The following is a 22,933-nucleotide window of genomic DNA, read 5'->3' on the forward strand; positions in this document are numbered from 1 at the left end:
GCTCGAAATGTATTATCTTTATCTTCTTCTTAATAAAAGTTACGAATTTATTATTATTATTTTTAAAAATCAACAAACCTACCATGTATGATTGAGTTCTCTTTGGCTTGAAATGTATTATCTTTATCCTCTTTTTAATAAAAGTTACAAATTTATTATTAAAAAAAAAAAAAAAAAGAATCAACGAACCTACCATGTCCTTAATTATCTTCACACAAGTCAAATTAGAAAAAAGAGAAAATGATATGAATCATAAAAGGATAAAATATCCATTTAAAACCTTTCGTACATAATAAGATTCTACGAGTCCTTATTTCTTTTTTCCTATTATTTTATTTCTCATCAACCAGTCATATCTATATATAATTCGCAAGAAGTCATATTAAAACAAAGAAGCTTGAACTTTTTTTACATTATCCATTACAATCCAAAACATCTACGCGGCAAAGAGATACTTTTTGTTTTTATTTTTTGATTCTACTATTTTTCAAAAACCAAATAAACCATCAAAGAGCTAAAAATATGTAACAGGATGTTAATTGAGAGACGTACAAAAAAGTGTAAATATAATTTTTTTATGTAAGAATATTTCAAGAGAGGTGATTGAAATAGAATCATATTAAAATGAATTTATGGTCTACTTTTTTTTTTTTTACAAAAGTGGTAGAATTTATGGTCTACTTTTAGAGTACATACAACCAAACTACTGTATAATTATCCTTTTACAAGTTTACAACAACTATTATATATTATTGAATTCATATTCCTTGTACGTACAATCTTCCTTTATTTACGTCGGTGCTTGGGTCATCAGCTCAGGTAAGCCCTATTGTCAGAGAACTACTTGTGGGGCAAGCCACTGATAGCTTATGCTTCTCTTTTTTGAACATAATGACTTTATATATATATATATATATATTGCTTGAATGAAAATTTTGATTTTGTATAAATATCAATATAAAGTTAGAGACAAAACCTTAAAAATTCAGTGTTAATTTGTCGGCCTGTGAGAATGTAGTTTGAAAATTTTGATGTCTATAATTTATATGGAGTTCGATGCAAGTCATGTTGCAGAATCTTCATTCTTAGTACAACTTTTGGTAATAAACTAGTCTTAGAGAGAATGTAGCAAATAACATTGACTATTTGACTTTGGTGCCTAGTCCTATGCAAACATCAGCGATGCTGATGTTTGAAACCTTTGATTAATCCAACGGAATGTATATATGTGGACTACATATAATAAAAGTTCGATATTAGAAGTTGTTGTGTTAAGTGGTTAAGTAATTGACTTTTAAAAAGAAAATGACGGAGTGATTATCCTCATATAATAATATGTTCTGTTAATTAAATTCACGATAAATTCTAATATTCATGTGATCATCAATTACATATATATGTTGAAATTTAATAATATTCATGTGAAAAGATGAAGTACTACATTACTATACTTGAGAGTTGAGGTGGGTTCCAGTTAGTTCAACTGGTAAAATCTCTGATGGTTGTATAAGGGATTTTGGGTTCAATCTCCGCCTACACCAAAAACTGATCAATGTACATAGGAATAACTACATCTTAGGAATGTGATTTCTAGGAATCTAGATGCCAAGAGTAATGTGGATTCCCCCGTACCAAACGCTACATAAAAGTTCATGCCCTTTTACACTGTTACTTCCTCTAATAAAATATTTCTTTCTGGTAGATTCATAATTATTTATACAAATTTCAAAAAAATTTCATCCATAATTTGGGTAGGAATCCTTTTTTTAGCGAAATAATTCCATTAAGAAAGTCACAATGTGACAGGACACAGATTAGGCCTTGAGCCAAGGAGAAGATTCATTTTTTAAAAGGACTAGATAGTATGATTTTGTGAAGACTCTAACCATGCTGTGCCACGATATTCAATCATAGCTATTTTATTCAAAAATAAAATAATATATCAATTATTTTATTTTTTTATTATCATATTAAGATATCAATCAATTTTTTATATAGGTGAGGATTGAATATCATATTTTTTATTCAACCATCAAATACTCACAATCTCTTTAAATGACATAAATAAATAAAAGATAGATATGAGTTTAAATAATCAATTTTTCCTATATAAATAAATAAATAACCTATGGAAAACTGTGTAACGCATATTGCATATCTTCATAAAAATTTGACTCTGTCTCTTTCAACCAAGGAAAGGACAAACATGCTGTATATTTTAATATTTTTAATATATATATTTTTTTTGGAGGAAGATTTTAATATTTTAATTAGATAGACATGTTCCTTTATTATTTATTTTAATAATCAGATAGACAGGATTGGGAGGCTTGAATCTCGAGGTCTTCATCTAAAATGTCCTAGAGCTGGACTAGAGCTGGACTTCTTAAAAATTGTTGTTTCTACAACATTAATTACTTAATCAATAATACAAAATAATCTCTACATTTCCTTATATTTGTGTAATATTTACATACTATAAGATTAAAACATTTTCTTTTCTAGTAAAATTAACATTAAATTTAAATTTTTACTCAAAAAAAAAGAAAAAGAAAAGATAGTTAACATACTAAATAATCTAAATTATTTAAAAAATTATAACGATAATAAAAAATAATAGAATAATACTAGAAATATAACATTTTTATATAATATTTTTACAATTATTGATATAGAGTGTTGTGATTGGAATAAAATTATATGCGCAATGCTACAAAAACATTTTTTATAATAAATTTAACAACTGACATTCTAGTATTAATTATCATATGCTCTACCATTGAAATCACTTTATTATTCGTATCAACAACTTACTAGCTAGAAATTTGTAAAATTTGCTATAAAATAGATGACTCCTAAACTTATTGAACATCAAATCCATCTTGTCTACACTCTACCACTAACACTCATTTTATTATACATCTCAATTATATGTCAACTTAACAAGTCATAGGTAATGAGTGATGAAAAAAAAGGGGTGAGTTAATGTGAAAATGACAGAAAATCAATCTCAGTCTGTCACAATAAATAATTGTGAAAAAAAAATGTATGATAAAATATGAGGTTTTAAAATTACTCTTTTTATATTTAAAATATAATTTTTTTTCCCTCTATTATTATAAGAAGGGGTTTACTAATGTGTGCTCTTAAGCAGGAGTGGCTTAATGTATTTGGGGGCCTAGAGCAAAAACTGAAATTGAGACATTTTATATATTTAAATATGATTTTCAAAATTTTAAATATTACTTAAATTCAATTATCTTGTTTTAGATGCAAAATTACTACTAATTAACAGGAACCAAGTAGATTTTTTTTTTTGAAAGTCTATTGACTAAACTTTTCACACCATTGACGTGACAGATTAATAATTTGATAGTGGTAAGTAAAAAAATGTTGTTAGTGGTGAATTTAGATAAAAACTAAAAAAAATTTGTCAACTCAACTTATGAAAAATTGTGTGAATATATATATATATATATATATATATATTTTTTTTTTTGGTATTGCTCTTTCTTTTTTTAGAAGTTTTACATTCATAATATTTTCATAACAAATCTTAAATGTAAATTTGTTACTTGTTCTAATTTGAACTCATCACTGAAATTAATTTTTTATCAACAATAATACCCTGTAATAATCTATTTCTTAGGATTTATTTTAAAAGTGTTGTGAAAAATATTGTGGACATAACCTTTTTTTTTTCATTTGATAAAAAAAATATTATTTTATTCATTGGCTAACATTTGGACTTAATTAATACTATTATAATATTAAAAAAAAAAACTATTGATTAAAATTTGGAGGCCTTAGGCGGCCGCATTAATTACTTTACATATAAAGCCAGCACTACTCTTAAGGCATATATTAGTAAATGATTTTAAAAAATGGCATACATTAATAAATTATTTTTAAAAAATTTATAAAAAAATAAAAAATAATTAATTATTTTAACAACTTTTTTAATTTCATATAAAAAATTTTCTAAAATAAATAGTTAAAGACACACATTAACGGACAGAAAATACAAATAGTATGGGAAGCGTGGGAAGCAACCATCCGTTAAATTGAGTAGTGACGCGCAGAAACAAACAAACATATAAAAATGAAACGTTTCGCTCCACTCCTCATTAACTATTAGTGCTTCCCCCTTCCACCTTTCTCTCTTTCTTACCGCTAACTATTTATTTGTCCAAAAAAAAAAAAAAAAAACTATTTATTTGTCCCAGCTCAGCCTGTTCTGTCACTACTATTATTTGCATAGTATCTTTATCATTTTAATTCTCTCAGATTTTGAGAGGCCTTTTGAAATCTCTGAGCCGAGAGGACCGCAAGCTTAGCTAGTAGAGTGCTCTCTCTGTACTGTTTTTGTGCAGCAGCAGAGAGTTTACTAGCATGGCCATGGCGGTCACCGGAGTTTCCATTTTTCCCGCCAGTTTATCGCCGGTAATCCGCCGGGATTTTAAGCCACTGGTCGGGAAGTTTAGCAAGTCAAATTCGATTTCCTTTCGGCGACTTGCTGTTTCCACCGGGCAAACGCAAACGCCAACGACGACAGCTACTCCGACGACGACGCGTCGTTTATCGGAGAAAAGCGAGGAATTAGGAGAGGCAGAAGAAGTAGCGGCAAGTGTTGATGAGGTGGAGCAGAATGGGAGAGTGTGGAGGGAATACTTTGAGCGATCAAAGGAGTTGATAAGCAGATCGGACGGTGGTCCGCCGCGGTGGTTCACGCCATTGGAGTGTGGTCCTCCGTTGAAGAACTCTCCTCTGCTTCTCTTTTTGCCAGGTCATCTCTCACTACTCACTCTTTCCATATTTGCTTATGAATTATGATTTTGATTACGGAGTATTTTTTTTACTCAAAACTGAACATTTCCGTTTTCCCTATTTTGTCGTAAAATTTGATTATTTCTGTCTCAGCTAATACTAATTTTTTGGAGCTGTTGTATTAACTTATATTTGTTTGTGTATATATAGTTGATTTTTATTAATTTTTAGTAAATAAATAAATAAAAATTTCAACAAAAACTTAATTGCGCACGTTAACGTTATTACTTTCTTACAGGGCCTCAGAAACTCATTTATAAAAAATTATTTTAATGATGTGATATTGAATACTCGTTTTTTGTTAATATTATTTATATGATTTCCCTTTTCGTAGATTTTCTGTCCATGCTTTTGGTTTATGACCTTTTGGTAATCACCAAGCAACAATTTGATGAAAAATATTTAAAAACTCTAGTATTGCCACCATTGGTTTACTGTGGAACAGTATTACTTTTTCTTTCCCAAGAAAACATTTTCCAAGATTCATTTTTAAACTTTTGCACTGTTGGCACTGTATGGGTGAGTCCGGTGACAATACAGAAACTCATTTATAAAAAATTATTTTAATGATGTGATATTGAATACTCGTTTTTTGTTAATATTATTTATATGATTTCCCTTTTCGTAGATTTTCTGTCCATGCTTTTGGTTTATGACCTTTTGGTAATCACCAAGCAACAATTTGATGAAAAATATTTAAAAACTCTAGTATTGCCACCATTGGTTTACTGTGGAACAGTATTACTTTTTCTTTCCCAAGAAAACATTTTCCAAGATTCATTTTTAAACTTTTGCACTGTTGGCACTGTATGGGTGAGTCCGGTGACAATCGGTTACTCATGGAGGTGACCGTGAATTCAAGTGCGGGGTCCACTTCACATAAGTGAGTGCATACATGTAATATCATTTTTTTTAAATATATTTTTACTGTCACTTGACACTTCCCACACAGTTTTTAATGCTCCGGTCACAGTAATTACGATTTAATCCAATATTTTTTAATAAAGGTGCTATTATTAGGTCATGTCCTGGGGGTAAGCTACATATAGTCGCCCTTGCCCTCTTTTCATTCATAAAAAAAAATACAGTTTTTAATGCACTTTTACTTTTTTTTTTTTTTGGTTAAATGCACTTTTACTTCATGAGTGTACAATGCACTCTCTCATTTACGAGGAAAAAAAAAATTCATTAAGTATAATACCACCTCCTCATATATGACATTTAGCATACCGGATGCGAATGCTCTAAGAAGCAAAACATAAGAGGAATTGTGAATATTTCAGTGATATCCTTGACGTCAATATACCAATGATAAAAAGTTTTTTTTTTTTTTTCTTTCATTTGTGGTTTAGGATAAACGAAAGTATATTTTTTCAATATGTTTATTTTTATATTTTATATAAATTTGGGTTAAAGTTGGATGTAGTAATATGTAGTTTATACTTTGTAGTCTTTTATATTTGGTAGTTTCAAATATAATTAAAATTCCTTATTTATTTTTAAAAAATATTAAATTAAAACAAAGGGCAAGACAAATATATATATATATATACACAAATTGCATTATTTAAATAAATTTATATAAAATCCAATTCAATTATATAACTTTTGATTTATTTATTTCACTGTTATAAGTTTTACCTTTACTCAATTTAGTTATTTTGTCTAAATTCGTGCCAGTAGTTTTTCTAAAGCTGACATCGTTTTGGAAATTCAAAAAATACGAAAACTATGTCCTTTTGGAACACTTAATGGCAGCCTCTCAAGTGGAAATAGAAGGACTATTGAAAATGAATAAAAATTATAAAACTGAAATGAATAAATCAAAAGTTACATTATTGAATTCAATTTTAGATAAAATTAAAAGATGCAATTTGTAATTTACCCAAAAAAAAAAAAAAAAACAAGGTGCGCGTGAACATGTTTATTGGNATATTTGGAGTGATGTGGGCCTGTGGTGCTATTGATATTTAATTTGAATAGATTGCCCTAATGTTTTGCAGAGATTTACACCAAACTGTTAGTATCTTGGCCTAAATAATAGAGAATCAGATTGTATAGAAATAATAAATAAGAAACTTGAACTAAAATTTTTTTAATAATTGAATAAATGTCAATTTGCTTGACCCATGCACAATTTTTTTAATTTTTCTGTTTTTATTTTTTTTTTTTAAACTGAGAGTTTCGTTTATTTGGCAATACTTTGATTGAAGAATTATAAGGTTGTGTGGTAAAATATTGACTAGATTGCCGCAGTTAGGTTGTTTTGTTTGGCTACTATTATATACAGTAGGAACATTATCATATACATATACGTCTAAACATTCCTTCATTAATTTAAAAAAATTTTTGTTTGTGACCCAAACAGGATTCTTAATTATTTTTTTAGAAAATCGTTATAAACTCCATTCAAAAATCATAGTTTGATAAATTTTTACTTCATTTCGCATGTCCAATTGTTCATTAATGTCATAAGTATATCCTCTTTAACTTATTTCTATTTTTTTTTGGTGATCCTTTTAAATTTGGTCGTGAATATATATATATATATATATATACTACGACTAAATTCTTATAATTTATTTTGTACTGCAACTCTTTAGCCAAATGCCCATTTTATTTAGAATCTGTTGTTTAAAAATTTAAATTGGTAAACCTTCCCTGTTCTTTTAAAATACCAATTAACACTTTGTTTTGATCGCATTTTCTTTTTGTATCACAAAAGAGAAATGCAATGGATATTTACGATTTTTACTAGCTACATGAACTTAAAAATTGATGCGACGCTAATCACCAAAATACATTTCAAACATTTATTTATTAAATTGTTGAAGTTCAAGAATCACATATATTGTGACATCACTTATAATTTATTGTGAAATTATTGTATGTGTGAAGGAAAAAAAAAAAAAAAAAAACTAGTATTTAATCTATTGGATTTTTTTCTGTTGACTTGCATTTTGTGATAGAAAATGTTATCCTTAAACATAAGAAAACTGATTCCAAAAGAGTTTTTTTTCCATTTTTTTCATTATTATATTTCTCTTATATTACACTATGCATGTTAAGGACATATAAAAATGATATTTATGATTTAATCTATCGAAAATTAATTGATTTTTATACATTTTATGATGAGTAATGTTGTGTTCACAATATTTTTACAATAATTTCATAGGAAATTATAAGTGGCAAATTGTTACCAATTCTAATCTAGGCCCACCATTGAAATTATTTTGGGTAAATTACGTATTTGATCCCTATTCTTTACACTATATTTCAATTTGATTCTTAACATTTCAATTATGTCAATTTGGTCCATAACCTTTCAATGTGGCGTCAATATAAGTTCCGAAAATTGCTAATATGGTTAACGGCCAAAAAAAAAAAAAAAATTGTTTTCGAAGATGTGGCAATAAACTAATTTTTTCATTTTAATTGTTTAATTGTTTGCTACGTAAGCAATTTTCATCCAACAATAACGGTAGAGAGTATAGACTAAATTGACACAGTACTAAATGGTTAGGGACTAAACTAATTGTATTTTCTGTAAAATATTTTAAATTTTAAAGCTTTTTAGCAGCTCCTTAAAATAGTGCCAGGCTCACTTTCGTATGCATCTCAAATTTATTATTAAGCTTTGTATCCGTATCAAGTTTGTTGTTACTATTATTGTTATTATTATTACTACCTTCTTCTGTATACTATTTTTACTTTGGAACTTTACAGGCATTCTTAGCGTCGGGCTTGGACTCATTAAGAATCATTGTAGAATTGGAAAGTAAGTATTCACCCCGATTTGAATTCTATGAACAATGAGTACCATCATTTTTTTCTTTGAGTTATCAAATAGAAGTAATGGAGAATTTGAAAGCTACTTGTCATGCACAAAATTCTCCACTAGCCATCAAGAGAGATATATAAAGATATAGAAGAAAGAAAGAAAGAATGGCTACTAGCTAATAATTTATAATTATATGACACTGCCTAATTTATGAGTTTTTTCCCCTTTGGATGTAGGATTTTTGAGACATGGTGCTTGCACATTCCTGTCATGGATCGAACACCATTTACAGGTCCTCTCTCTCTCTCTCTGTCTCTCTCTCTTTACTACCTTTTGTTACTGCATGCAATATACTTGAGAGTCTGTGTATCATTGGTGATAAATAGTGTAGCATTAACTGTCACATCAACTGTTGCTCTGGTCTGAGGTTTAAGGTACTCATATTGAGATCAAAACATAGTGCCTGAGCTGTCCTATGGGAATTCTAATGGCGTACCATGAAGAGATTGGTTGAGAATGAAACCAACCTTTTTGTCTCATTTGACATTTTATGAAAATCAAAATCTAATGAATAGAACATAAAAGTAATCACTGTTTATCTTTCTTTTCTTATTTTGAATCTAATTACTGTAAATTTTCATGGTTTAGACCTGGTGAAGCAGGTGGAAAAAACTATTCGATCAGAGAACTACCGTTCACCCAACAGACCCATATATCTTGTTGGAGAATCTTTTGGAGGATGCCTTGCTCTGGCTGTAGCAGCTTCTAATCCTGATATTGATCTTGTGCTAATTTTGGCTAACCCAAGTAAGAATTTTGTCTCTTTGAAACAACCATTGCTTTCAGCTTTAGCTTTTCCCCCCATAAAATGAGCAACTCAGGTAGAATAAAGAGTTTTGACCATAGAGAGGTCTTTTTAAAAAAATGCTCTTAGTCACTTCAACACTCAAGAATATTAGCTTCATAGTAGATGACATTCACTTGATATATTTTTTTTTTTTCGTTTTCTTACTTTTTATATTGCCTAATTAATGTTCTTTTCACAGCTACGTCTATTAGCCGATCTCAACTACAGCCTTTAATGACATTATTGGAATTCATTCCCAACCGACTCCCTTTTAGCCCTCCTAACATGTTAAATCTGATGACAGGTTTGCCTTTCCTGTTTCCTACTTTTTTTTCCTAGTTGCTTGAAATACATATTCATTTCCATTTGGAGCAAACATAGCCTACAAACCTGTTCATATTCATTGAATGGTATTGTATTAACATGTGATACGTAAATTTTGTGTCAGGAAAATGAATTTAACATGACATGGTGATATTACATATAAGATTCACCACTAAAATAAGGGTTTACATTTTTTTTTTCTTTACAAATCAAATAAAAAGAAATAATTATAGACTCAGGTTACTGGGTTTGGGAGACTGGGAGCAACATCCAAATCTGCAAGCCATGTGTGTTTGTGGCTCGTTTTCCACCAATGTGGAGATTTGTGAACAATGGCTTGATTCTCAGCACTTGGGTGCAGCATGTAGGTGGAATAAAGCCCGTTTTCAATTGGATATGTAGTAAGCCATGTGATGGAAAAGGATTCCTACCCTTCTTGGGTGTAGGAACTTGTGTGGCCAATTGAAAGGCTCTCTTCTTAAAAGTTTTCTTCTCCCTTTGGGATTAGAAAGTGATCAAAAGTGTTGTGGAAAAGAGCCTCCCAATCTCTCCAACACAATATTGATTGTGAAAATTTATTATGGATTTGAGAAAGATCTTAATTGGAATGAATAAAATGTTGAAAAAAACACAACCACACACATGAGAGAACAATTTACATGGTTCAACATTGGGCCTATATTCACAGGTAGCAACGATGAGAAAATTTTACTAGCTAATATGGATATTGCAAAGGTAGAATAGAGGTACTCTCTCAAAACCCAAACCCCAAATACACCCAATGAGCTCATTTTCACAAATAACAAAGAATAGAGAAGTTTCTTTTCACTACCTATTTGCTGCACTGCACAGCCTCTCCAAACAATTAAGGGGTTCTCGTATAGCAAACTAGACTTCGGCATGTGGCATCATGAAACCACTCAAACACAACTAATTAATTGTTTTCGAATATGAAGAGAACACAAAGCTGTAGCTAACTGACATAATAAGTATTATATTCGAGCCAAGTCACAAGTCTCCACCTTGGCTTAAATTTTATCATGCCTCGGAAACGAAAACTCTCTGTTGCCTCCATCAAAGCCCCTAAAACTGTTGAAAGTCTATACAATAGCTAGATGAAGACTGCTGATAACTTGATTATGTTGAAGTCTTTCAAATCATACTTGGAATTTCAGCTTGTAGTGACCAACAGCTTGTAGTGAAACATTTTTAGTTATCCTCGTACAACTGTGAACGTTGGAAATGGTTATAATTTGTTGAATTTGCTGATTGATCTTAGGTGATTGACCATGTGATGCCAAGATAAAAGAGGCAAAATGTGATTCTGTAATATAGGTTTCAGTTTGTTGCATTTCTATTTTCAAATGAACGTATTGAAACCGAAATAAGAAATCCAAATTCTTTTATTTGCGATATATTTTAGGTCTCTTTTATTTTCTCCAGTCCTTATTCCCTTGGTGGACAAACTGATAACAGTTTTCTAGGTTGTCAACATCTTACCCCAAATCATTTATCCACGTCCCCATTCCTATGTAAATAGAGATGATTGCCTGCTTTTTGTTCCCATATCACTTAACTGAATGAAGGTGTAGAGGGCTGGCTGACAAAACTGTCGGAATTCTAGGACTGAACTTCTTTTCTTTTAAAATTGGAGAGCATTTAATATATGGTTCATCAGTCTCTTGCATTTCTATTTTTAAATGAATGTATTGAAACTGAAATAAGAAATCCAAATTCTTTTCTAATTTTTTTTTTTTTTTTTGAGAAACAATTCTTTTCTAATTGAAACTGCTATTCAGGAACTGATTTAGTGTATCTCTTTTCCATATCCAAAGCATGGTGAAAATTATTAATGCTGAGAAATGTACAACTTGCAAATTAAGGACTCATACCCACATACATCCATAAATAAATAAATCTGTATTATATATGTAGTTATATATATATATATATATTATACATAAATCTCCCTGCCGTCAGTAATTGTACATCCATTTAGGTCAACCTTTGAGGATGGCAATAGAGAGTGTGGTGAAGGGACTTCCTCTGCAACAAACAGTTGGAGAGCTATCACAGGATCTTGAAGCAATTTCATCTTACCTTTCTGTAAGGTTCAACTTTAGAACATTCATAGACTAGCGTTATATTAAAGTTTGAATGTTATTTAACTATTGTCTAGAAGAGATTGAAACTCCTACGAGACTAAATATATTTCATCATTGAATATATCAGGGACTGTTAAAAGAATATATTGTGATAATCTTCATTTACATGCGTAGATTAGATGCCCTCATCTGGGCCATCTGAAATTGTAATTGCTTTGGCTAAGTTTAATATCACTTGCAATTCTATGTGACTTTAAAATATTGACTACTGACTTCTGTTGGGAGTTCACACAGAGATAGCTGGCATGTCTCCTTTATATTTCTCCTCCACTGTCAATTTTGATGAATGAATTCACAGGTTCTGGCTGATATCTTACCCAGAGAAACACTTCGCTGGAAGCTGCAGATGCTTAAATCAGGTTCAGCAGTCTCCAATTCACGCCTGCATGCTGTAAAAGCTCAAACGCTGATACTTTCCAGGTTCTTATTCTCTTCTATAAGAAAACCCAGTTCAATACTTATTTGGAAACCAAATATACTGTTATTTGTTTTTTTTTTTTTTTTTTTTTTATTTTTATTAATTGATCCAAACACACCACCACCACCCCCCCCNGAAGCCAACACTCCTCAACACTGAAAGAACAAAGTCCCATCTGACTGAGTCAAACTTTCTTCAACATATAGTTATGTCAATTTAGAAAATTCACTCCTCAAATAGTGTATTAGTAGTAACTGGTCTTCTTGTAGTCATTTCTTTATAGAATTAAGTGAAGCTTATCAAAACGAGTTTTCTTTAGCTGATAGGTGCCCCAGTCATTCGGAGGTCATATATCTTGTATAAATGGCATATGCATCTTCTAAATATAGGCTATAAGTTTCCACAAACTCTTTTCCAGTGGAATAAGCAGTTTTTGTTGTTCAACTTGTTATTCTTCCTCTTCTATTATAAAGGCATTGTTGTGCAATGTATACTTGTTGTGCTTTTCTTGTTTTGATCTTGTGGTACATTCAAGGATAATTGGGTGGAGTTCATTGTGTGTTGTTTTAGTGGGAGGGATCAGTTGCTACTTAGTCAAGAAGAAGGTGAAAGACTATGTCATGTGCTTCCAAAATGTGAGATTCGTAAGTTCAATAACAGTGGTCATTTCCTCTTGTTGGTAGGATTCTCTCTCTCTCTCTCCCCTGTGTGCATCCGCGTAAGTGCATGCGTACATTTGTTTTCATTTGTGTGTGGTTTTTCTTGCTTGTAAGAGTTCAATGGAAAATAGTAATTGAGTAATTACTAATGATTTCTTAATTTTCTGTTACTTGTCTGAAATTGTCAGGCAGAATTCAGACTTTGCGTGGGTTGGGGGGACAATTGAAAGAATAGCTTATAGTGTATAAAATAGAATTTATAACTTGCCTTGTTATTTTGGCGTAGTCGATTACTTGGAAACACACAAAAGTTAGATATGAATTCTGAGTAAGTCTAGAATGCTCTCCTTACAATACGAAATAATAAGGTTTCTATTATGCTAACAGAAGATGAGAAAAAAAGAGAGGGCGGGGGTATTCATATCTGAAAATGTATATTTGATGTATGTTTTATGCCTGATTATCATGTATTAGCATTTGTGTTAACAAGACATAAAATTACTGTTTTTAAACAGATGCTTTAACCTTATATTATGTGCAAAATTACTGAATTTTTCATATAAATGAATACATTATATAGTTCTCAAATTATATTATTTTGAGTTTTAGATATATCACATGAATCTTGGATTATTTTTATGATACATTTTGAAGTTCTGCCCATGTTTGGCAGGAAGATGGTATTGATTTGGTAACTATCATCAAGGGTGCTGGCTTCTATCGCCGTGGAAAATACCTCGACTATGTTTCGGACTACATGCTACCAACCCCTACTGAGTTCAAAAAAGTAGCGGAAGACAACAAGTAAGTCATATTTTCTACCAGATACTTTCTGAGATAACACGTTAAAATTCTTGGTACTTGACCAGTCCATCCATAGCTTATATATGGGTATGGGGTGTGTCAGTTCGTGTCTGGGAAGCATAGGTGCGGCAATATGGTCGCCACACCCATGTCGGACGCTTGGGGGACGCAGCGTGTGGCCTGGATGCAGCTGCACACACGTCCCCAACGAATTTTGTTTTTTTACCACCGGTAGTTTCTGTCCTTCTCTTCTTATCTTTTCTTTGTTCAGTAGAGTGTTACAGATATGCTGGTGCCCATGTGTATAAACCATACGTGTATGCTTAATAAACCATATAAGTATGTGCATAAATATTTTATATAAAAAAATATTAAAACTAAAAAGTTTTATTATATAAAGAGTAGTATTATGAGCACAATATTTTCGCAACAACTTTGATTTCTTGATTGAAAAAAAATATATATGTTGATTTCTTTTCTTTTTTTGATAATTAAAAAAATATGTTGATTTCTTTTTTCTTTTTCTTTTTTTATAAGTTTTACTTTTGATTGAAAAAAAAAATTGGTTGATTTATCATATAATGGTTATGTATTCATTTTATCATCTACTATTACTCTTAAATTGATATATATTTACCATTATATGAAAAAAAAAATGCTTAGCAATATATAGAAAATATAAATAAAAATATATTTAATAATTAATTAATAAATGTATCCCGCCACACCCATGTACTACTTTTTCAAAAATTTCCGTGTTGCCACACCGCACCTGCACAGGTGCAGGTGCGTCGGTTCGTGTCAGGCAGTCAACCAGAGAAAACGGTTTGTATTATCTTGTCTGCTAAAAACATTAAAACTTATCATAGAACAATATGCATATGAAACTAGATAAAAAGGTGGCTAACAGAATAAATAGATATGATTGCTTTAAACTTTCATTTCACATGTGCGATTAGATTGGAGAATGCCTTTGAAAGTGGACTGTATATCTTAATGCATAAACTTCAGAATGCTTACACCAAACCTGACAAACCTCTAGTGTTTTCTTTTGTTTAAGCAAATGCTTCAGATGCTTTAGGGTATGTTTGGTTGAGATGATTTTAGGGAGGATGGAAAAAAAATAATGGAAAATATGAGAGAAAATGAGTGGGAAGGGTGTTTGGTTGAGAGAGAAGGGGAGAGAAAAATGGTAGGGTCCGGTTGTTTTCTCCTCAGGCCCACTAAAATTCAGTCTTCCAAAAATGATGAGAAAATAAGAGTGAAAGTGGGGCTCAAAATTTTGGATTAAAATGCCCATGCCTCCAACGTGACAACGTTTCTTTCTTTTTTTTATTTTTTTCCCCCAGTTAATTTATTTTATTTTATTTATTTTTGTCCCTGCCAACGTTGACAACCTTTATGTCGTTTTTAATTTTTTTCTTATGCCTTATTTGCTTCTTTAATTTTTTTTTTTTACCGGTTTTGGTTTTTTAGGCCTTTCTCTTTCTTTTTTCTCCATAAGTTCTTTTTTTTTTTCTTGGTTTTTTAGAAAACAATTTTGAGTTCTTAAATTTCTTGTGTTCTTTTAAAAAAAAAATGAATTGCTTATTCATATATATATATAAGTGTTATTTTTTGTTTTATCTAATAGGGACATTTGAGTAAATTTATACAAACTATATTTTTTATTCTCTCATTTTTTTTTCTCAACCAAACAAAAATGTCGTGTAGACTTTCTGTCTCATTTGTTATATGAATCTACCGAACACTCCAAAAAAAAAAAAAAAAAACTGATAAACCTGATACATCTTTTTTTAAAATTTTTTTTTTTTTTTAATAGAGTTTTCTGATTGATTGTGTGTGGCAAAACACATTTTAGACATTACTGTCTCACACTCTTGACGTTCACAGATGGATTAGTGCTTTTACTAGCCCTGTCATGCTCTCAACTTTAGAGGATGGGAAGATTGTGAGGGGCCTTGCTGGAATACCTTCGGAGGGTCCAGTCTTGCTAGTAGGCTATCACATGTTACTGGGATTTGAATTGGCTCCCTTGATAGCCAATATTTTTCGGGAAAGAAATATCCTAGTGAGGGGGATGGCACATCCAATGTTGTTTATGAAAAAAGGCAATATACAGGAAATGTCTCTTGATGTGTCACAATATGACATGTACAGAATTATGGGGGCAGTTCCTGTCTCAGCATCTAACTTATTCAAGCTTCTGTCTTCAAAGTCCCATGTCCTGCTGTATCCAGGAGGCGTGCGTGAGGCTACTCATCGGAAGGTAACATTTTACCTTGATTTACTTTTATTATATACACAAGAAGGTTAAATCATGTTTTTTTCTTTCCTTTCTACTTTACTTCTTTTTTGGTGAATAAAAGTTCAGTATCATGGCTTTAGAAGTAATAAGAATTTTCCTCTTCCCATTGGCTGCAACTCTGGCTGGTTGAGTTGGGAAGCGGTTACCGTTGCTCAACCCCTGTGATGACACCTTGGCCCACAGCACAACCTAGCCTCACCATGTCCATGGTCAACTCTGCGTAGGCCTGCTTGAGTTGGAAGTTGGAACCAGTTGAGTCAGGTGGTTTCAAGTTGACTAACTTGCTAATCTTGCATATTTCGATAAACATAATTAATTTCAAAATTAAATAAAACTCTGAATAAATAATACTGTTAATAAACTTTTTATGACCTCTAAACATCCATAATTGGAAATAATCTTCAAATATTATAAAGACTAAAGCGAAATAAAGATAAATAAGGCTCCAATCATCCCAAACTCTACATTGCACTATACGAAGCGATCCAAAGGTACTGTTTCCCCACTAAACTTTAATTTGAAAATTGTAATTGATGGGGTGTGCTATACATCTAGTAAGCAATTATACACAATACACAACAAATGAACTGAATAGAGTTAAACAAAGCACGAGTATTTTGATTTCACAAATCTACTAAATGATATCAAACATATTTTCCAAAACATATAATGAACCACTTAACACATATGTAATTGAATACCAAAATCATTGGAAAACACATACAAATAATTTATCAGAGCACGGTGTCACATACACATATCACAAATTCTCACATACAATCTTGTGAGCGGATACCAACATTTAATCCTTACTGGTGAGGGGTCAACACTTATTCTCACATATAACCCTCTAAACATGCGTACACATATATCTGATCAATTTTAAAAAACATTTAATGAGTCACATATCACAAAAGCAAAATTTATACAAAAGTAGAATAATTTACTTATTAGTAACAATCATTCCAAATACGGAGGCATATTGAAGATCACAATATCAAATTGAACATAAATAAGAGGATGCTTGACTCTTTTAGGGAATAAATAAGAACTGAGGAGTTTATCTAAATATTTTACAATTCTTAAGTATATCTAAAAAACTCAATTTGCGAAAAGAAACATTTTAAATACCATTTGGAAAGTCGGAATACGAATTTGAAATCAAATGATTTTAAACAAAAACAAGAACCTTTTTAGAAAACTTTTGTTGAAACTCAATTCTTTTCTAAAAATAATTTAGTCTAGAAATCATCTTTCAAACAAGATGCAGACATTCAAAACGTTATTTAAAAGTCAATTTTTCTTTAAAACATTATTTAAAAGTCGAAGTTTCTCTTTCAATGATGTAAAAATGCTATTAATAAACTCAAGAAAACATATGCTTAAAAACATAACTTTTAAAAACCTTTGACTTCTAAGAACCTAATCAACAAAACTTGTGCATATTATGTATAATTACATATCTCTCTTGCTAATATATCTAAACATAGCCAAACACTTCAATCTTTCGTATGCTCTAAACAAAAGAATGCTTTAAATCAGTAGAAACCTACTAACTAAAATCGTTTTCTTTCCTACCGTCCTACAAAACTAAGGTATGGAAACTACTTTTGTATACACCATTGAATTAATCAATTTAATATTCCTTATTAAGGTCCCACTGCAACAATATTACCTCAAAAGCTAATCTATACTACTAGAGTTCAAACGAACTTCTATAGCCACAATTAATATTCTAGGCCACCACTTGATATTTAGGTCCTCAACCAATCATAAAATAATTAAGTTGTAAAAGTCATTCTCATTCATGTTTTGCGGTTTAGAATCTATAAATTGATCCAAGTTCACCAATTAAAAGGTATACATAACTAACAGCCAAATTCATAATATTGTGAAACCTGACATCAATCCTCTTAACTGTATCAAACAAAAAAAAAAATCCTCTTAACTGTACACCACCAGTAATCATGTTACCACAACATATGTAGTACGAACAGGCCTAGTTGTATATATAAACCCCACAACTGGTGATCAAGGCTTAATATTAATAATAATATTAATGACAGTGATGATCATAAAAATCGGGGTATTACACAATATATATACAATTCACAATTTTAATCAAAAAAAAAAAAAAAGGGCCAAGATTAAAACAAGGAAAGAATATGAAGTATTCTTAAAACTAGGCAAATCAATTCCTTATATCTATTATTACATTGATCATACACATATAAACCATACAATATCATGCCTTTTAAAATATGATATATAACTTGAGCTTAGCCCTTCCTGAGTTCTGGTAGTGTTCTCGATCAAGGCTCAATCCAAGCTAGGAAAAGCCAAACTTGTCAATTTACTGGTTGGGTTCTGCTTGATTTGCTTCCACCACCCCAACTTGCAGTCCAAGATATTCTAATACTTTGCTTGCCTTTTCAAGTAAAATTACAGAAGGTAGTGAATTAATGGATGGTTCACAAACCTTTGGATGAGTTAATGACAATGCTTTGGTTATTTTTGAATTTAAAGCTTATTACTGAAAATTAACTCCCCTTCAACCTTAATGCTTATTATTAACATACTCAAGAAATTTACAGTCTAAGGAGAAATGCTAAATGATCTCATCATGCAAAATGTTGCCTTCTCTCCCTCCAGGCTCCGGTGTGATTTATACAATTATAAGCATTGACATGTGCAGACATGGTTACTCTTTTTCGAATGTATTGATTGTGTGTATTTCATATCAACATAAATGAGATGTGTTTTTTAGAATATACAACTTTAATAGTTTTGAAATGCTTGGTTTTTTGTACTTTCAGGGTGAAGAATACAAGTTAATGTGGCCAGAACAGTCAGAGTTTGTCAGGATGGCTGCAAGATTTAGAGCCAAAATCATACCTTTTGGTGCTGTTGGAGAAGACGATATAAGCGAAGTAAGCTAAGAACTTCACTTTGTAACATTTTTTTCATCAATTATTAATTTCCATTCTATGCATATCTTCATATGAATTGTAGTTTCTAGCTGGCTAAGCTGCTAGTTGAACACCACTCGCACGGGTCATCACTTGATGCCTTATTTCTTCCAAATTGTCTTAGATCTAAACATTGAAACCTGGATCTATATTCATAGTCTTATTAATTTATCTTAATTTACAATTCTACATGTATGTGCTTATCCTTGTTTGATAATGTTACTTGTGTTATGTGGAGAGAACCATAATCGCTGAACAAAGGGTTTCTCCCCGTAATTTTCTATGTAAATTAAGGTGAACTTTTTTATCAGTGTTCCTGTACACAATGAGATAGGGATGTTCATTTGAGAAGGGTATGACATGCTAATTGCTTTGACGAAAAGTTTAAACTTGACATATCAAAATTACCGCTATTTGCTGTTTCTGGCTAGTTTATATTTAGATTCACTTTTTTGTCTCTGGGTTTTACTGGTTTTCTCACTAATGAATAAATGGTTTCTTTCAACTGATAGCTAGTTTTTGATTATGATGACCAAATGAAGATTCCTTACTTGAAGGATCAAATAGAGAAGTTAACAAATGCGGCTGTAAACTTAAGGTATATTAAGTTCCTCTGGCATTGACTTCCATTGGATCTTTTCTTTCCATAAATTTGGTCTCAAATTTATTTTGCCCTTTCCTTCCTGTTCCTTATTTTAATTTTACCATGATCTTGTATTGTAGGACTGATGCTACTGGGGAGGTGGCAAACCAAGATTTACATCTACCAGGAATTCTACCAAAATTTCCTGGTCGGTTTTATTATTACTTCGGCAAACCCATTGAAACAGAAGGTATGGTTATTAGTTAGATGACCAATATCTTTGAATGTCTGATGCTAGTAATAAAGTGTACTGTATCAAGTTTAGCCTAAGAATTTAAAAAAAAATAAAATAAAAATTGAAGTCCTCTTTAAAATGAAAGTGAACCTTTTAAAAAATGGCTTTATGATACTGCGGTGCATCTAATTGGGACTGATCTCCACCTTACATATCCCCTAGATTGGAAACAAATTCAATTGGTAGATCATCATGCAAAATACCCAATTCATTAGAAGCAGCCTAAAAAGAATAATTTCAAGCAACAATCATCTAGTTGTTATCATATCCATCCATGCCATTCTCTTATTTACTAAGGGAATTATGTTCAAACCTGCATTGATATGGCATCTCAGTATGGTCATTTATATGATTATAGCTTATCATTTCCAACTGAAAAACATGAAGCATGTGTTCTTATGAATTCCTAAATCATAGTCCCAAGTATGAAGCCAGATATATGGTATAGTAGAGGGTGTTTGTTATGCAGGGCGACAATTAGCATAGAAACATTGTAGGTACTGTATGTCAACCTCATTCTTCAATTTGTCTATATCTTACCTGAATCTCAGGACCTTTGTAACCTGTGCCTCTGCTTGAGCAGTAGTCATTGGAAGTTTGAGCTTTAATAGGTTGAATTTTTTATGCAAGTTTTTGTTTTTTTGTTTTTCTTTATGTGGTAAGTAAGATGCAAGTAATAACCTTAATTTTTAATCATGTTCTGAAGGTTTGAAGCAGGAATTAAAAGACAGGGACAAAGCTCATGAATTATATTTACAAGTCAAGTCTGAGGTTGGAAGATGCCTTGCATATTTGAAGGAAAAAAGAGAAAACGATCCTTACAGAAATTTATTGTCTCGGTTAATTTACCAGGCCACACATAGCTTTACATCTGAAATTCCCACCTTTAAACTCTGAATTTTTTAGTGAATATGAAAAGAACAATATATACAGAGAATGAAGAGACATCATTGAAGAGGTGGCACTAAAAAGTCACCAATGAAGAGTCATGACTCATGACACTCTAAATACGATTAATAACAATCACTGGCCATTAATAACAATTTTACAACAACCAAAAAAAGGTTCCAAATGAGTGAATGACTTTGTTCAAGTGAAGTATTTCACTTGAGGGAACCTTAAGCAAACCTCAAATGTCCTCAAATAGAAAGTTAGATTTATCTTTGTGTGACACGTTAAAGTAATCCTGAAAACAAAAGTGTTACTCAATATTCAAGCTACGCTCACCCGAGCTACCCTGAAACAGAAATTTCACTCAAGTAAAATATAAACATTAGACTAGTATAATTGCTCTACAAATAACAATTTTAGAGAATTCATAAAATTTCTTAATATTTTTCTAACCCTTTTACTGAATATGAAAAAAAACAGCATATATGGAGAATGAAGAGACATTATTGAAATGTCACCAATGAAGAGTGAGACACTCTAAATAAAGTTAGCAACAATCAGTAAATGTTAGTAATAGTGAGAATTTTTAGGTTCAATTGTTTGCACAATTCTATAGAAAACTGAAGTTTAAACGACTTTGCTCGACCAAACGCCAAGCAAACCTCAAATTGCCTTAAAAAGAAAGTTCGATCGATCTTTACATGACACTCGCTTGGGCATTCATTAAAATCTGAACTTCGCTCAATCTTCACCTAAGCAATCCTCAAACAGAAAGTTTGCTTGAGTAAACTCTAAATATTAGATCGGTATAATTTCTCTATTAAGTTTCTACTTTTAATATGTGATTACCACATATATTACAACCTAATATATTTTTTGTATCATATACTATACTCTAACTCTATACGAAAGGTCTGGTCTAGAAGTCATGGCTGTGCCAAGCAGCTATCTTCTCTTTGTGACAAATGTATAAATTTTCATTAATTAAATTAGTTCACTCTAGGTAAAAATCTATAAACTTTTTTTTTTTTTTTTTGAGAAGGTAAGTTTCAAGTAATTTAAATTTTTATTCCAACTATAGTTCAATTTAGGTAAAACTTTATTAATTAATTTTCATGAAATTTAAAAATCTAATCCTACTAAAATTATATTTCAAAAAATTTCAAGTATGTGAAAATAAATTTTAAAATTTATTTTAAGTATTTTGATCATCTATCATAATTTTGTATTTTTAATATAGTAAAATTTACGTATTATATGCCATCCTTACGTTGAGTAGCTTAATTTATGTTTGCATTTCTATAATTTATTCTAGGTGAGATTATATTAAAGTTACAAGTGACTCACTACAGTTTTGATAATACTTTGATAATATATTTTTCTTTATAGAGAATCTTTTTTAATTAACCGTACATAGCATTAGCATTGGAATAGAATATATATAATGGGCAAATCTTATGTAAAATACTTACGTGCTATTCCTTAAGTTCCTATTTTAAGATTCTGTTATGTGAAATTTTTTCTCATGGAATGAAAATGCATTTTTTAGTTAAGTAGCCTCATTTTTAAATCTTAAAGGGGGAATCTAAGAAACAGTACCTAAGTTATATCCAAATATAATGGTCCACATTTAAGTTGATAAATTTAAATGCCATAGATCATACTTTGCTTTTGTAGTATTATATTTTTGAAAAATTTATAAATTTGAGCTTCCAAAGTTTCAATTATATCTTAAATTGCTCCTCTAATATTAATTTACATATTACTTTTATTCCCACTTTGGCCCCTCCAAATCCAATGTCCAAACCAACATTTTTGGCTCACCCTTAATTATATTATTATATCAATTTAACTGTGAAAAATCTTATGCTATCAAATTGAATGAGTTTTTTAATTGAGAACCATTAATGGTGTGGTTTTTTATTTTATTGGCTCGACCTAAAGAAAACGTTTCTTTTCATAATACTATTGTTTGATAATAACTACCTTATTGGGTTTGTTTGCTTGTTGAATTTCTCACTTTAAGTGCCCTATCCTTGTATCCAGACAAGTTTCAAAA

General features: G+C 30.8%; 1 protein-coding gene across 3 annotated transcripts; it reads left to right on the plus strand.

Annotated features, from left to right (window-relative positions):
* The first annotated feature begins 4,222 nt into the window (after positions 1-4,222).
* On the plus strand, positions 4,223-20,966 carry LOC111989161 (phytyl ester synthase 2, chloroplastic). 3 transcript variants are annotated; one of them, XM_065764454.1, is made up of 14 exons: positions 4,223-4,786; positions 8,557-8,608; positions 8,848-8,903; positions 9,260-9,418; positions 9,658-9,762; positions 11,782-11,888; positions 12,246-12,367; positions 12,936-13,044; positions 13,698-13,828; positions 15,722-16,097; positions 18,953-19,066; positions 19,648-19,703; positions 19,829-19,938; positions 20,690-20,966. In XM_065764454.1, the coding sequence occupies exons 1-14, from the start codon at positions 4,393-4,395 to the stop codon at positions 20,878-20,880; spliced, it is 2,082 nt and encodes a 693-aa protein (XP_065620526.1). In that variant the 5' UTR covers positions 4,223-4,392; the 3' UTR covers positions 20,881-20,966. The 3 variants fall into 3 exon arrangements, 2 of the variants coding, with proteins under 2 accessions (XP_065620526.1, XP_065620525.1); XM_065764453.1 differs by having other exon boundaries at positions 4,224-4,786; positions 19,618-19,703; XR_010625319.1 differs by lacking the exon at positions 20,690-20,966 and having other exon boundaries at positions 19,622-19,703; positions 19,829-19,890.
* Positions 20,967-22,933: the final 1,967 nt, after the last annotated feature.

The sequence above is a fragment of the Quercus suber genome, unplaced genomic scaffold, assembly GCF_002906115.3.
Source record: "Quercus suber isolate HL8 unplaced genomic scaffold, Cork oak 2.0 scaffold_562, whole genome shotgun sequence".
NCBI classification, from domain to species: Eukaryota; Viridiplantae; Streptophyta; class Magnoliopsida; order Fagales; family Fagaceae; genus Quercus; species Quercus suber.

What these genes read in the sequence shown, in the direction of transcription:
- LOC111989161 (XM_065764453.1), top strand. Translation starts at nt 4,393, where the DNA reads ATGGCCATGGCGGTCACCGGAGTTTCCATTTTTCCCGCCAGTTTATCG. An exon ending in AATCATTGTAGAATTGGAAA is followed by an intron (nt 8,609 to 8,847) that starts GTAAGTATTCAC and finishes CTTTGGATGTAG; the next exon opens with GATTTTTGAGACATGGTGCT. An exon ending in CATGTTAAATCTGATGACAG is followed by an intron (nt 9,763 to 11,781) that starts GTTTGCCTTTCC and finishes ACATCCATTTAG; the next exon opens with GTCAACCTTTGAGGATGGCA.